Raw genomic sequence first — 14,262 nt, 5'->3', positions numbered from 1 at the left:
AGCAAAAATAAACGTAATGTGCGTCGTGGCAAACATTACGTTTACAGCATCTTAACAATCTATAATAAAAGCTACTTAGTTAAGTGTCACAAGTCAGTCTGTTACTCTCGAAGAGCCATCTCCAGCACAACAAAGCTAATCAGAAGTTTGTTCTTGTTTACTCTTTGTGAGTGAGTGTGTATCAGAGGGCCACTTTCCCAATGCTTCGTGTTAGCTTTACCCATGCAACTATTTTTAAACACATGAATTCACAATAAGTAGCTTTAACCAGTTTTCCTTTTATTTTTACATTTAGGTTTTCATCCCACTTAATCTAAAAATATTATAAAATTTCAGCACATTTCAGAGATCCATCTGTAAACCTAGCCTTAGGCTGAGGGGACACTAGGCAGTTTTCTTAGCTGAGAGTTGTTTGGCCAAAATATCTGATTACATGAGAATATCTTGCTTAGAAATGCAGATGCATTAAAAAAAGAGAATAAAAAGCCAGACCATGCTGAGACAATGACCAATGGTTTGGAAAAGGCATTTCAGAAAATACAGTTCCTCCTTTAGTCTTCACACAGCTTGTTTGAAAGCTTGAAAACAGAAGGTGCTTGGTCAACTCAGACCATAAAACACTACCTCTATTCAAAATCTTGCATTTTCATATGCAGATTTCTGTTTACAGAGATCATTAAAGGATAGACATTATCATTTATTTATACATTTTTAATGGCAAGAGGTCACAGGACAGAAAAATATAGACTGATGTAGACACGCTGTCATTGTGAATATATCTGCACTCCCTTGGCGGGGTCTCATTAGCTGCTAGTACTCTGCCTGGATTCAGGATCTTCTAACAAATGACTTCAGATCCTAGTGGCAGACTCTGTGTTAATTTGGTATGATGGGCCCTCTGCTGAGCGCTGTGATGTGTGTGTATGTGTATTAGCATTTGAAAGCTATGGGTGAATTATTGAAGCCAGTGACATTTTCACCAGTGTTTTAAAGTGACATGACAGCGCTTTGATGACGAAACTTGCTGTGTGTGTGTTAACTAAGGGTTCAAGAACATTGTGTGTGCAGTGAGGGATTGTGGATGTTTTGAGGTTTTACTTGGAGAATTAGTGTATACTGTATTGCCAAGGTTATATGGTGAGTTTTCTGAACATCACCTAGGAGTTTTAAATATATACCATAAGTGCATCTACTATGAGGTTGAGGTGCATCACTGGCAGTTGCCAGTAATTTTATGTCTGCATTAGAAATCAAGCATTATCATTTCAGTCCGGTTGTTTTCCAAAAAAAATGAAAATTGCGAAGGTAATACCACTATACAAAAGTAATGACAAACACAGTTTTACCAATTATAGGCCTATTTCTCTACTGCCTCAATTCTCAAAAATTCTAGAAAAACTTTTTAATTCAAGATTAGAAAAATTCCTTGAAAAACATCAAATAATAAATGTTGGTCAGTATGGTTTCAGAACGCAAAGAACCACTTCAATGGCGATAATTGAGGCAGTAGAAGAAATTACTGATACACTGGATAAAAATATGCAGTTGGTATTTTTGTTGATCTCAAAAAGGCCTTTGACACAATCAATCACTCAATTTTACTGGATAAATTGGAAAGATATGGTATTCGAGGGAAAGCTGGTAACTGGTTAAAAAGTTACCTAACGGGTCGGGAACAATATGTTAGCATAGGGCATTACCATTCAGAGAAACTTGGTATTACATGTGGTGTTCCCCAAGGGTCAGTGTTGGGACCAAAACTTTTCAATGTATACATAAATGATATTTTTGATGTTTCTCAAGTACTTAAACTCATACTGTTCGCAGATGACACCAACATATTTTTCAGTAGCGATGATTATACTGATCTTGTAATGACCGTAAACAGGGAGCTAAAATTAATAAAAAAATGGATGGATATAAATAAATTATCATTAAATATAAATAAAACTAAAGCAATGTTTTTTGGTAATTTAAAATATAATGTAGAATTACCAATTATCATTGAAGGTGTACCAATTGATAATGTGAGTGAAAACAAATTTTTGGGAGTCGTAATTGATAACAAAATTTCATGGAAACCCCACGTCAGACACATAAAAACCAAAATTTCCAGAAGCCTCGCAGTTTTGAACAAAGTGAAACAATTCCTTGATAAAGATGCACTTCGTACTCTGTACTGTACCCTGGTTCTTCCATATCTTACATATTGTGTGGAAGTGTGGGGAAATACATATAAAAATACAACTAATCCATTAGTCACAGTACAGAAACGAGCACTGCGTATTATTCACAAGGCTGGTTATCTAGATCATACTCACAAACTCTTTCTTCAGGCAAAGTTACTTAAATTCCAGGATCTGGTTAATTACAATACATCCATAATTTTGTATAAAGCTTTTACTAAACTTTTACCGGCAAATTTACAAACTAGATTTGAAATTCGAGAAAAGGTTTATAATGTGAGAGGCTTTGGAGAATTCAAATTACCCAGAACTCGAACAACCCGTAAAGGTTTTTGTGTGTCTGTATGTGGTGTGAAAATCTGGAACAGTCTGAGTTTACAATTGAAACAATGCAAAAATATTCATAGATTTAAATTTCTCTACAAACAGTTGGTCTGGTCACAGTATACTCAATGATGCTTTTAGTGTGCTCTGTAATGTCTGTCCTCTTACCATTGCTGGTATGGATTCCAAAAGAAAAAAAAAATAAAAAAGTGTGCGTATGTATGTACATATATGTACATGTGTGTGTAGATATATATGTATGTATATGTATGTGTGTTTGTTACTTGTAGTTATTACTGCCTGTTACCTGTGGTAATGCAATTTATAATTTATATATTCTGTATTCAGTTATGAAGGCTCTAATTGTTGTTTGCGAGCTGCCGCTTAGATGCTTGTATGTGTCCGGGGCTGTTGATGGGTCTGTATGCAATGATGGGCGTAGCTGCGGGAAGTTTATTGTTTTTTTTGTTGATGAGTGAGTATAGGGGTGGGATTTAATAAGTTTTCTTCGTCCCACTCCTTTTTCAGGCAATTTTTGTTTTGTGTATTTTATGTTCAATATAGGTATTTGTTGTGCCTGAAAATGAACAAATAAATGAAAAATGAATGAATGAAGAACCTAAGATCAGAATTGAGCATGCAAATGCACAATCAGCCCCACGGCCTAGTTAGCGAAGTTTAGACTTACTGTACTATAAAACTAGTTGGCCAGTAAGATGTTAGATTTTTGTTTTTTTGATCAGTTAGCCCAACAGCAACTGCTAACTACAGCCTGACTGGTTTCCAGACTCATGCTGGACTTGAATGATACAAATGGACTGAAAGCTTCCTCGTGTGCCGCTCATGTCAGACTAAATCTGACAGACACACGTGGACCAGAATCTGCTCACATTTGGTCAGCTGGAGCCAGAAAACCGACAAGTTCACTAAAACGTCAGCACTGTTCAACACCTGCATACTAAACTCTGCAGTCATACAGGCCACATGAAAGTCTCTGTCCTCCGCACTCTGTGTTTGAGCATTCATGTTCACACTGACCACAAGCTGGAATCCTGATGCAGCGGCACTTCACCCCACATACAGTAGATACAGATTTATTTTGGAACACTGCTAAGCAGGTCACACTGTTAGCCAAACTAGCATGAGCCAAGCTGGCAGCGTGTGTGACCTACATTCTCACATGCCGAGCGGTGTCCTAATCCAGGCTGTAGCAGAGCAGGAGGTGTTGTGTTGTTCAGAGAGGTCACCATGGAGCAACACAGTGACTCAGCGGCTTGAGGTGGATGTAAAGTAGCCGCAGTGGGTTCAAAACAAGGTCACCTGCTTTCTAAAAAGGTCATCTAATTTTAGTGCGCACTAGTTTCCTTTCCGCAAAGCAGTAACAACAGAGTTAGATGGCAAGAAAATATAAAACTTTAATAAAAGTACATAAAACTAATGAGATGGAAATAGTAAAATAATTGTATCTTACCTCAGACACACAGCGAGACGCTGTTTTTCACAACGTGCTCAGTGTTTAATGGTCTTAAACAGTGCTTTAATTAGATCATGTTGTTTTTTGTAATTACAATGATTATCCCAATGTAATTCCGAAACACCACCTCTAACTACAAACACGCACATTTTACAAAAACTGAAGAGTTTATGCTTTTGAGGCAGAATTTAGGAAGCACTGCATTGTTGAGATACACAAGTGGGTAATTTGCATGTTCATCACATCACTAAACTTCAGTTATAAAAGTTTGTGACAGCTGATGTTATTTTAGCCCGGAGTCCGTCTGTCTGTCTTTGTGCATCTGAGCGGGTTTACAGCTTCTGAATTTAGTTCACCAATCTCAGTCAACAGCAAGTGTGATATAGAGCCAGTGTTACTCCCCGAAACACGAGTTTTCCATGTTTTTGCACACAAACATGGAACTGGTCCCTCGTGGAACTGACTCATGGTTAAAAGGGGGAATATGACATCCTTACCAGTTCTGCTTTTTCAGCAGTAGTACTCAGCAGATTTTTTTTGTTCTATAGTGCCTCTAGATTTATAGATACTAGAGTAACTGGTGTCAGGTATGGCTTGTATATGTGTTTGTATGCTTATTATTTGATCACTTTTCTGATGTTTCATGATTTTTTTCTCTTGTTTGTGTGACTATAGGACATCTGTGAGGACATCTCAGATCATGTGGAGCAGATTCACGCCTTGCTGGAGACGGAGTTCTCTCTGAAACTACTGTCCTACTCTGTTAACATCATTGTTGACATCAGGTTCGTCTCCACAAGATGAGACATAATTTAAATTTCAGCACACAGTATACAGCATAATTGTAAGAGTTACAATGTAATAACTCTATTATGTAGGTACTGGGTTAAAAAGAGTAGAGTAATGAATATAGCTGTTTTTAACGCCCAGTTGCTCGTTCTGTTCATATATCTAAGACCTACTATTAATTAATAATGGGTGCCCTTTTATTACAACAGCTCACAATCTGCCCACAAATCTAAGCACAAATCTGAGAAAGATGAAGTGGTGGGAAAGTATTTAATATCTATGTATGTACAGTATACTGTTACTACAAAATGTTACAGTGTAACCCTGAAGAAATGACATTGCATGTTTTGAGTAACGGTCTGAAACATTAATGATGCAAAGCAGAAATGTAAGAATGTTAAAAACAGCTTCTTTCATAGTCATCGGGTTTCATAAGAAATACATAACGATGCACATGAGCTATCGGTAAACGTTGTACCTCTTGTGGTTTAGGACGGTGCAGCTGCTGTGGCACCAGCTGAGAGTCTCGGTTCTGGTCCTGAAAGAACGTCTGCTGCAGAGCCTGCAGGACTCCAACGGAAACTACACCCGGCAGACTGACATCCTGCAGGCCTTCAGCCAGGACCAGCACCAGGTATCAGACACACAGACGAACAAATCTCATGTTTTAGACGCTCTTTTATTTTTAAATCAAGTATTTCTCAGCTCCAAAAGTTGCCTCTATCAGTGAGATCTCAGTGAATTCAATCAAACAGACTGACTGTGTTTGGAATCACACTGAGAAGAAATAAATACATTTGTTAAATTTCACAGTGATAGTGTCTGTCTGATACATTAAAGTGGTTATTTCTTCATCTAGACCCGCCTGGACGCTCTGACAGAGGTAGACGATTGTGGTCAGCTGACTATCCGCTGCAGCCAAGACTACTTCTCTCTGGACTGTGGTATCACTGCCTTTGAGTTAAGTGACTACAGTCCCAGTGATGAACCCGAGGTCCGGGTAGCAGAGTCTAATAGTGAGGACACCCTAAAGGAAATCAACCAAACCCAAGACCCAAACCAGGAACCAAGATCTGAGGAAAGTGGAGATCCCCATCTGTCAAACCACAAAATCCATAACAGTTTACCGGAACTCTCTTCTCCCAGTGACTCAACAAACCATAACCCTTCTTCATCTATTTTGCTCACAATGCAATGTGGCATGCCTAACCACAATGAAAGTGCGAAGCGCCCCCTGCAGGGTGAGTTCCACAGCACCGAAGTATCACCCACACAACCATCACTTCCCAAGAGAGCTGCTATGTTCCTAGATGGAGCATCCAGGGCGGAGGACTCAGTGGGAGGTTCGGAGAAGGTTAGCCCAGTCTCAGGGATCCAGTTCCAGTCTGAGCTGAGCCGAAGCACCCCGTCTCTCATCTCTGCCTCTCCTCCAGACCGCTCCAAGTTCTGGTTGGAACTGGACTCAGTTTATCCGGAAAATGTTTCACAGTCCTGCGAGAGCCTGCAGGTTTGTCCTCCTTTGTCCTTTGTTTTTTCACTTCAGTAACAACATTTATAAATGAAATGAGCATAAATCCAGAACTGCAACAGAGACATTTTTACCTATTGTGAAAACTACATGTACTGAAGATTTGCCAAAGAAAACCATTTGTTCAATTTCTGAAAAATAAAAACAAAACAGTAAAAACTTCAGGCAGGATGCTTAACTTTCGTAAGAAAATATTGCACCAACAAGCAATAAATAGTTAATGTAACTAATCTTTACACAGATACAGCTGGATATAGATTTAAGGAAAACACAACTAATTTAAAACTTTCACAATTCACAAGGATATACTTGAAGTAATACTGGCTAATAGCAGAACATAAAGACCATATATTTTAATATCTCAGGAGACGTGTTTGTTTCTTGGGGAACATTGAGAATGTCACAAATATAGTATACCTGCAGCAAAATACAAAACCCCACCGCCTACACAGCAGTAGGCATCCTTGTTTGCTGCCTCAGCGGTAAACTGTAGAATGTAAGTGAGTTGCAATGAGTTGATGATGGCTGCATCCACAGATGGGTCTTGTAATAAAACAATGGACTCCAGCTGGCGTCACGACTATCGCCGTGACACAGAGGTAGCCTCATAACCTGAAGAGACAGAAGGATCTCTTGTTAAACCCACACATTCTTCTGTTTTGTCTTGCATTTCTTCCTATTGAGACAGAGATGGCTTTTTATTGATGTTAATTCTCTTCCACTATATGTACCCAGTGAACATAAAGAGCTTCAGAAACGTCATCATTAACTCAAATTTCCATTACAGGTGATGAATGGGTGCAACATACGTAGAAAAAATGCAAGCTCCAGATACGGAGGACGCTCAGGTGGGAGTGCACAGAGGCTTCTGCCTGACCAGAGGAGCTCATCTGGGGCCAGACCAACCGCTGACGCCCCCCTGCCTTTGCAGGACCTGAAGTCTCAGAATGAAACATCAAATCAAATGGAGAGGATGCAGAAGGAGACACATACACATAGTGAGGGGGACTCTGATTCCTCCTTGCCTTCTCCCATGAGGGAGCAAGCTCTCTCTTCAGACTTGGAAGCATCAGGAGAGGAGTCGGACCCCCGACCGCCTCGTAGCAAGGCGGCGGTCTGGATTGTAAAGCGCCAGGGTCAGAGGGTGAGAGATTATTTCCTTTGTTTAGGAGAAAAGTTTGTGTTTTGTTCAGACAGAGAAGGACAGAGGCATATTACAGAGCGTTTGTGTGTGTGGTAGCATTTTTCTCAGATTAATTGGAATTATTTGCCATCTGAAGTCAGTCTAAATCGACATCTATTCGTTTTCATTTCTTTCATTTTGATTAATTTATCATGTTTTAAAGTAGTGGAAACTTTTGTAGTTGATGTCTTCTCAAATCACAAGCATGCAGTACTATACTAATCACAATTTACCTGCAAGTATCCAGTTTAAATAAGAGCTGAGATCAGGAACTATGTGGTCAAAAACAGAAGACGAGGTTAGCAAGTACAGAAGTTTGACAACTGCACGTACTCAATGTTCCACTGTATGTTTATTTCCTACTTTCTTGTCTGATAGGGTCCCCAAGTCTCATCCAAAGGCAGCCCAGACAGGGAGCACTGGTATGGGTCAGAAGAGTTCCTGGCTCTCCCTGCTCAGCTCCGCAAAACAGAAATGCTTGCTATGAAACTAGAAAGTCTGACTCAGACCGTCCCCTTGGTTAGTTAACAACTAGGATCCTGAATACTGTGTCTGACTGTCCATCATTGTAATCTAAACTGCAACCACTATTGCTCTTTTTACATCTAACTGCAGAGGCCAGGTGGCTCTACCCAGGATGTGGATGATTGGGATTTGACTGAGCTCAACCCGGACTGGGATGTAGGAGAGAGCGGGGACAATGTGAGCAGTGTAGTGGATAGTGGGGAAGACATTCCTTCTCCTCTGCCATCGCTGGTATGAAAATAGTTTCTTTGTGTGTTTTAACTCCAAAAAAAAAACTTGTTGAAGCTGAACGAATGTTCCAATAATGTTGACTTGTGCATCCTCCTGCAGGTTACTCGCAGGCGAAACCTGCTTGGTCGCTTTAGCCCCAGTTCCTCGAGCGATGTTGCACCCTCCCTGGACGAAAGCATCGAGTCGGGCCCGTTAAGTGACCTGCAGTCTGAAGAGGATGAGGGGCGAAGGTCAGCAGAGCATCAGCCTCCGCTGACCCTGCCCCCGTTGAGAGGGCGTGAATGCGCGTCTCTGGTGCAGCAGCTGCTGGAGGACATTCACAGTCACGACAAAGACCCTGATATCTGGAAGAAGATTGAGGTATTCCTATCTAGTCTTCACGTTATCTGTCTGTGTTCAGGCTTTGATACATATGTAGCTCATTCCCTCTACTGTCATTTACAAGTTTGGGGGCATTTCTCATCCCATGAAAATGAGCTTTCCTAGAAGCTTCATTTCGTTTTTGTTCTACTGCAAACATCCAGCTTCACACTGAGCACCAGCTTGGTATTTTTTACCTTCCTAAGTATCCTCTGATGCTCAATCCAATACATTTTTACACCTCTGACTGTATTAAAACAGTAATATTCCTTATTAAAAATTACTACCTGTAATTACTTTTAAGTCTGGGGTGGTAATTTATGCCAGCACAGTTACATTGCAGTGGAATTTCTCCTGCTACTTAAAGAGAAATCCTTCTTTGTCTTCATTTTTGATGATGACGCCATTGCAGTTTTCTATTTTTCCGAATATACTGTAAGCAAAACAACAACTCTTAGGAATGTTGACTGATTTCTGTTTGAGATATTTTGCTCTATGATTGTGTGGGCGGTTTACTCTTTAACATTTCGTCATCATCGCGATTATTGGAGCAAAGTATTCTGACTTATTAACCAGTCCACACAGACAATGTTTTAACCTCCATCACTGAACGTACAGAGACTCGCCCACACATGACTTTAAGTGTAGTCTATTTTCTTCCAGTAATACTTGTACAACCGTATTTTTTGGACCATAAGGCGCACTGGATTATAAGGTGCATTAAGTGAAACAAAGCAGTCAGATAAGTCAAACTTTACTCAACTCATTCTTCTTGCTTCCTCCACTTTTGTACCATTGATTTATCAATGTTGAATCCTCTCGCAGCTGCTCTGTTCCCATGTTGTTGCAGTATATTAATGACTAACCTCGTATTGTGGATGGATTATCTCAGTTGTTCTCCTGACTGAAGTTTGGTCGGTTTACAGCATCCTGCCATGCGATTACATTTGTCCCTAACCATCGGGAACCCAACTTTTATTGAGTGGAAAAAAAGTTAGCTTCACTGTTTATGTTATGCTAACATAGCTTTGTCTCTAGCGATCACGTAGCACATCGTTATATACCAGCTAGCCCAACTTCAGTAACCCTACAAACGTCACTGCTGTTTAGTTTTCAGTCTTCTTTATGTTGGAAGTGACAGCAGAGCTGTACGTTTTAGTTTTTTCAAAAATCTCTCAGTCAGAACATGCTATATCATGTTTAGGTGGAAACTAGCGAGCTAACTTCCTGCTAACTTCTAACTCTGTTAAATTTAATAAATTCTGTTTTCATGGATGCCTGGATGTTAAACTTAATTGATACACCTGGTAAAGCACCAACGCTGATCATTTTATTAAAGGTGAAAGAATTTAGACAGTTTTTAACTCTCAGTGATGCCGCAGTGTTCGTTTGACTATGGGACCTGAAGGAGACTACAGTAGCTGTAATGCTTCGACAATCCATCAACCATTGCGGCTTCGTAGCATATCAAAGTTGTACTAAAACATTTTTTGACAGACTTTTGAGCGCCGTGTACCACATAAAATCGGTTCGAGGTCAGTAAAGCCCAGCAGAATTCATACATAAGGCGCACCGGATTATAAGGTACACTTTCGATAAAAAAATAATAAAATAAAATGAAAGGATTTTAAGTGCGCCTAATGCAGAAATTATGCTAAGTCATATTTTACATAAGTCATCCACAGCAAACTGTGCAAATGACAAAATTAACTATTGATCTTATCACAAGCATCAACATTTCTGCACTCAGTTTAAAATCTGTGTAAAAGCACCTGCGATAGTAGGAAGGGTATTTGAGCATAAGGCATATGTTACTTGCACATTTTTGAGGCCGCCTTTAATGCTAAACGATATTTACAGATTTGTGCATAACATATGCCAACATCCAGTTGACATGTTTTTTTAGGGTCTTGCTTTTTTCAGCAATGCCATAAACAGGCTCAAGGTGTCTGACAGGGAGGCAGCCTGCATAAGATGATCACTTAAATAAAGTATAATTTTAAAAAAACAACTAAAATAAATAAAGTTCAAGAGAGTGAACTGGGCGAGCTCTTACAATCTGGAGGCCACAGTGAGCTCAGTGAACCTACAACGTCGGCCAGTTATCAGTAAGAATAGGCCAGGACTTCCTTGTGATGTGGGCGGGGCATAACACAACAACTCCAAAGTAGATTTTGCCTGTACCTCAATAGAATGGCTCAAGGGTGCTAAACTAACCTGCCAAAAGTAAAACTTGGAATGTTTGTGTTTCACTGCTGTAGCTGGTTTTTACTGCCAGTCTGTGAGATAGATCTCTGCACTTTCATTTAGACAAAAGATGACAAGTTGAAACAAAATCAGTCCAACATCCACTTTTGCCCCTTCAATGAAGCTACCTTGATGGATTGGAAGGCTAGTATCGGATTGTCCACTGGCCCTGCTAATTCATCACCTCACTTCAAAAGGTCACGTTTGATTGGCAGGCAGATTATTGATGAGGTTTGCCTGGTGAACTAATCAGTCATATCTGTCATATTGAATATCGTGAAATGCCAATAGCTCTGGGGATAAGTTCCTATCATGGCTGCTTGTTTAATTAGTGCTATAAAGTGGCTCTGTCGCCTTTAATATTTCTTTATTGTTTTATTTTACTCAGGTTTATTTCACTCTCTCACCTTTATTGCCTTAATATTACAATTCTTAATACCCTCGACTCCCCAGGCAACATTTTACTTTGCTGCTGTAACATCTCAGTTTCCCCTCAGGGATCAATGAAGTTCAGCGTGCCCATCTTATCTGGTGCTAGCCGGGTCAGAAGCCCACCTACAGAATTGGACAGCTGTAATAAGATTAACAGTGAGAATGGTCAGGGTCCTTTTGAATCAGTCTGAGAATTAAAGTGTCAGCTGTGTGAGGGGATGTCCTTGGAAATGGGGATCAGTGACCCGGAGGGTTATAAATTCATTCCCCACATTAAATTCTGTCCTCCATGTTACCAAATTGGCCTGATTGGCCATAATAGTGACTATTAATGATGATTTGACTGTTGAAATGTCAAAGTTGCCCTCTTTTTTTGCTTTTCCTTTTTTGATGTCAGTCTTTGGTAGAACGCTGGTGCTGTAGTGAACCTCCTGCAGCAGCCTTTCTGGATCCACTTTGCATGGTCTTTGCATCTGCCACTGTTGGTTTCCTCTGGGTTTACATGCCTGCTACATTAATTGGTGATTCAAAATAGTTTTTTTTTTGCCCCAATAATAGACTGGTGAGTCTGTGTCTCAACTTATGACAGCTGGGAGATGCTCCATCCTTTTAATGGCCCTAAGCTGGTCAAGCGATCAAGAAAATGAATGAATGGATGATCAATATCAAGCTCAATCTCATGTGTTAACTTAAAGGAAGACAAATGGGAATCAAATCACAGTGTACTAGTAATTTCAAAGTGTCCCACATTGGTGTAATGTTTCCCACATCCCTGAGTATGTGAGGATCTGCTTGGGTATGAGGAATGTAAATTTCAAGGTCAGAGGGTGAATTGTGTTTGATGCCTTGACATTAGAAAACATTGTTTTAGCTCATGGTGCATTCAGGCTTTCCCTGAATGTTACTAACAGGAAGGAATAAAAAAAAAAAATCACATTCAGACAACACCCGGCGCAGAGCATTGAGTAAAAAACATGTAACTCCAGAGAGTTACAAAAATAAAGAAATATTCCTAATTTTGAATTAAAACATAATAAACAAACACAAAAAAATCCTCCCAGAATCAGGAATTATACCCTGCTGTCTTGCAGAACACCTTGTGTTAACCACACACACATAAGCACACACACACACACACTCCTCATTCCCCTCTGCTCCTGGGTAATTAGCTGATTAGCTGCTTAATTAGCAGCATGTAATCATGGCGATGGATGAGCTGCCTAATTGAGGAAGTGAAGAGAGGAGAAGGAGCGTCTCAGTGTGGAGGGTGACATTCTGTCTCTCTGCAAAGAGTCTCTACTGAATACAACCGAGCAGATTAACATAGAATGAAAAATCATCCGTCCAGGGAAGAGAAACTGTGGAAAGATCACTGTTGGAGCAGAAATGAGTCAAATCTAGGAGCAGAACACGAATATAATACGTCCGGCACCTCTCGTCTTCTCGGGGGAGAAGCTCATGGTTGTGTTTGCAGGTGGAGTTGAGGAAATTTGATTAGAGCAGAGACAAACTGAGTAGAAACTCTGAAATGTCAGTAAAATATAACAGGAAGGGGGCAGATATCTACCTTTATTCTCATGGATTTAGTTCTTTTAATCATAGAGGAACCATAAAAAAGCTTACCTAAGCAACACTTTGTTGCTTAGTTGATTGTTCTGATTATTGAGTATAATCTGAATACTAGTAGATCAGATCAGTTTAAGTGAGTACAGTGGAACCCCGGCTTACGAAGACCTCATTTAACGGAAAATTCAAGTTACGAAGGCACTTAACGGCAATATTTCTGCCCGTGGTACGGCAAAATGCCCGCGTAGCGAAATAGATAGAATGGAAAATTATAAAAAAATTCAATTCAATTCCATAATGTTATGTACATGTACACATACGTATGTATGCATGCATACGTATGCTTTCTTCAACCTCTGCCACCTCCTCCTCCACCAAGAACTTCGTCTTCAGCCAGCATCGCCTCACTCCAAAGGCGATGGAAAAAGGTGCTTTGACATACAAAAATTTTGACTTACGAAAGACCCTCTGGAACGAATTAATTTCGTAAGTCGGGGTTCCACTCTATATTCATTTTGAAGCTTCAGCCTCAGAGGTTTGGACGTCATTGTGTTGGGTTTTTGGATGATCAGGACAATGGCGCATTAAGTGATGAGCTAAGGTTATCATGATTGATTAACTGTGTGGTTGCAACAGATCCCCATCTGATCTGCTACTGCTACTGACTCAGTATAATAAAATGTTGTTGCTGGAGGTTGGTGACTGTCGCTAGGTGAAATTTGTTACAAGAAGGGTGCTCCACCAGAAGCATTACACCTGAGCAACTCATGGAGACACAGCTTCAAATTACGAGTAATTTAAAGGTGTAACAAAACAGTGATCATTAATTAACCTGTTTTTGAAAGCTAAGCTGTTGAAGTGTGTATGACCAGGCTGTATTTATTATAGAAGCCCATGTTATGCCTCTGCACACAATGGGTTTGTACCAGTGAAGTAACATAAAAAATTGTACTTTGTAAAGTAAATTATTTGTTTTGACTAGACTGTAACTCCATTGAATCACAATTTTTCCTTTCTCCTCCCCAAGTCAGAGCTTCACTCCTTGTTTCTGTTCTCTCCGTACTGTTGGACATAAATATTTTATCCTCCCGCCTTTGACCGTCTAGACATTGTTGTCTCAACCTTGACCTCCTCAACATTTGTAATGTCGGAACCGATCCTCTCATAATTTGTGTCCGCATCACGTAAATCTGCGGCTTGTTTCCTGAAAGTTTATGAGACCAACGCAGGAGAGATACATACACAGAAATCCAAAGTTCCTAATTGCGCTGTGTGGGACATGACACGTGAAGTGGATTTAAATTCTTTAGAAAAACTAAAAACTATGGAGAAACAGCCCATTGGTTAGATAAGTGTCCTATACATCATGTGATCACATCGTGTGCACCGCCTGGGCCAGCGTCAGCGTCCTCAGTGT

At 40.0% G+C, this 14,262-nt stretch overlaps 1 protein-coding gene across 1 annotated transcript in view; it reads left to right on the top strand.

The window, feature by feature from the left end:
• Positions 1–14,262, top strand: part of akap6 (A kinase (PRKA) anchor protein 6) — a 213,787-nt gene that overhangs the window by 31,597 nt on the left and 167,928 nt on the right. Inside the window, exons 3-9 of the mRNA XM_085343525.1 lie at positions 4,660–4,769; positions 5,266–5,407; positions 5,633–6,280; positions 7,089–7,445; positions 7,863–8,003; positions 8,100–8,240; positions 8,340–8,600. Coding sequence (XP_085199651.1) covers positions 4,660–4,769; positions 5,266–5,407; positions 5,633–6,280; positions 7,089–7,445; positions 7,863–8,003; positions 8,100–8,240; positions 8,340–8,600 — 1,800 coding nt within the window. The remainder of the gene's footprint in view (positions 1–4,659; positions 4,770–5,265; positions 5,408–5,632; positions 6,281–7,088; positions 7,446–7,862; positions 8,004–8,099; positions 8,241–8,339; positions 8,601–14,262) is intronic.

This window comes from Diplotaxodon limnothrissa, linkage group LG19, assembly GCF_057381915.1.
Source record: "Diplotaxodon limnothrissa isolate DT_005_m linkage group LG19, D_limnothrissa_male_GT1.1, whole genome shotgun sequence".
Classification (NCBI taxonomy): domain Eukaryota; kingdom Metazoa; phylum Chordata; class Actinopteri; order Cichliformes; family Cichlidae; genus Diplotaxodon; species Diplotaxodon limnothrissa.
Note: the sequence above shows the minus strand (reverse complement) of the source record. Positions and strands in the feature narration are given on the sequence as shown.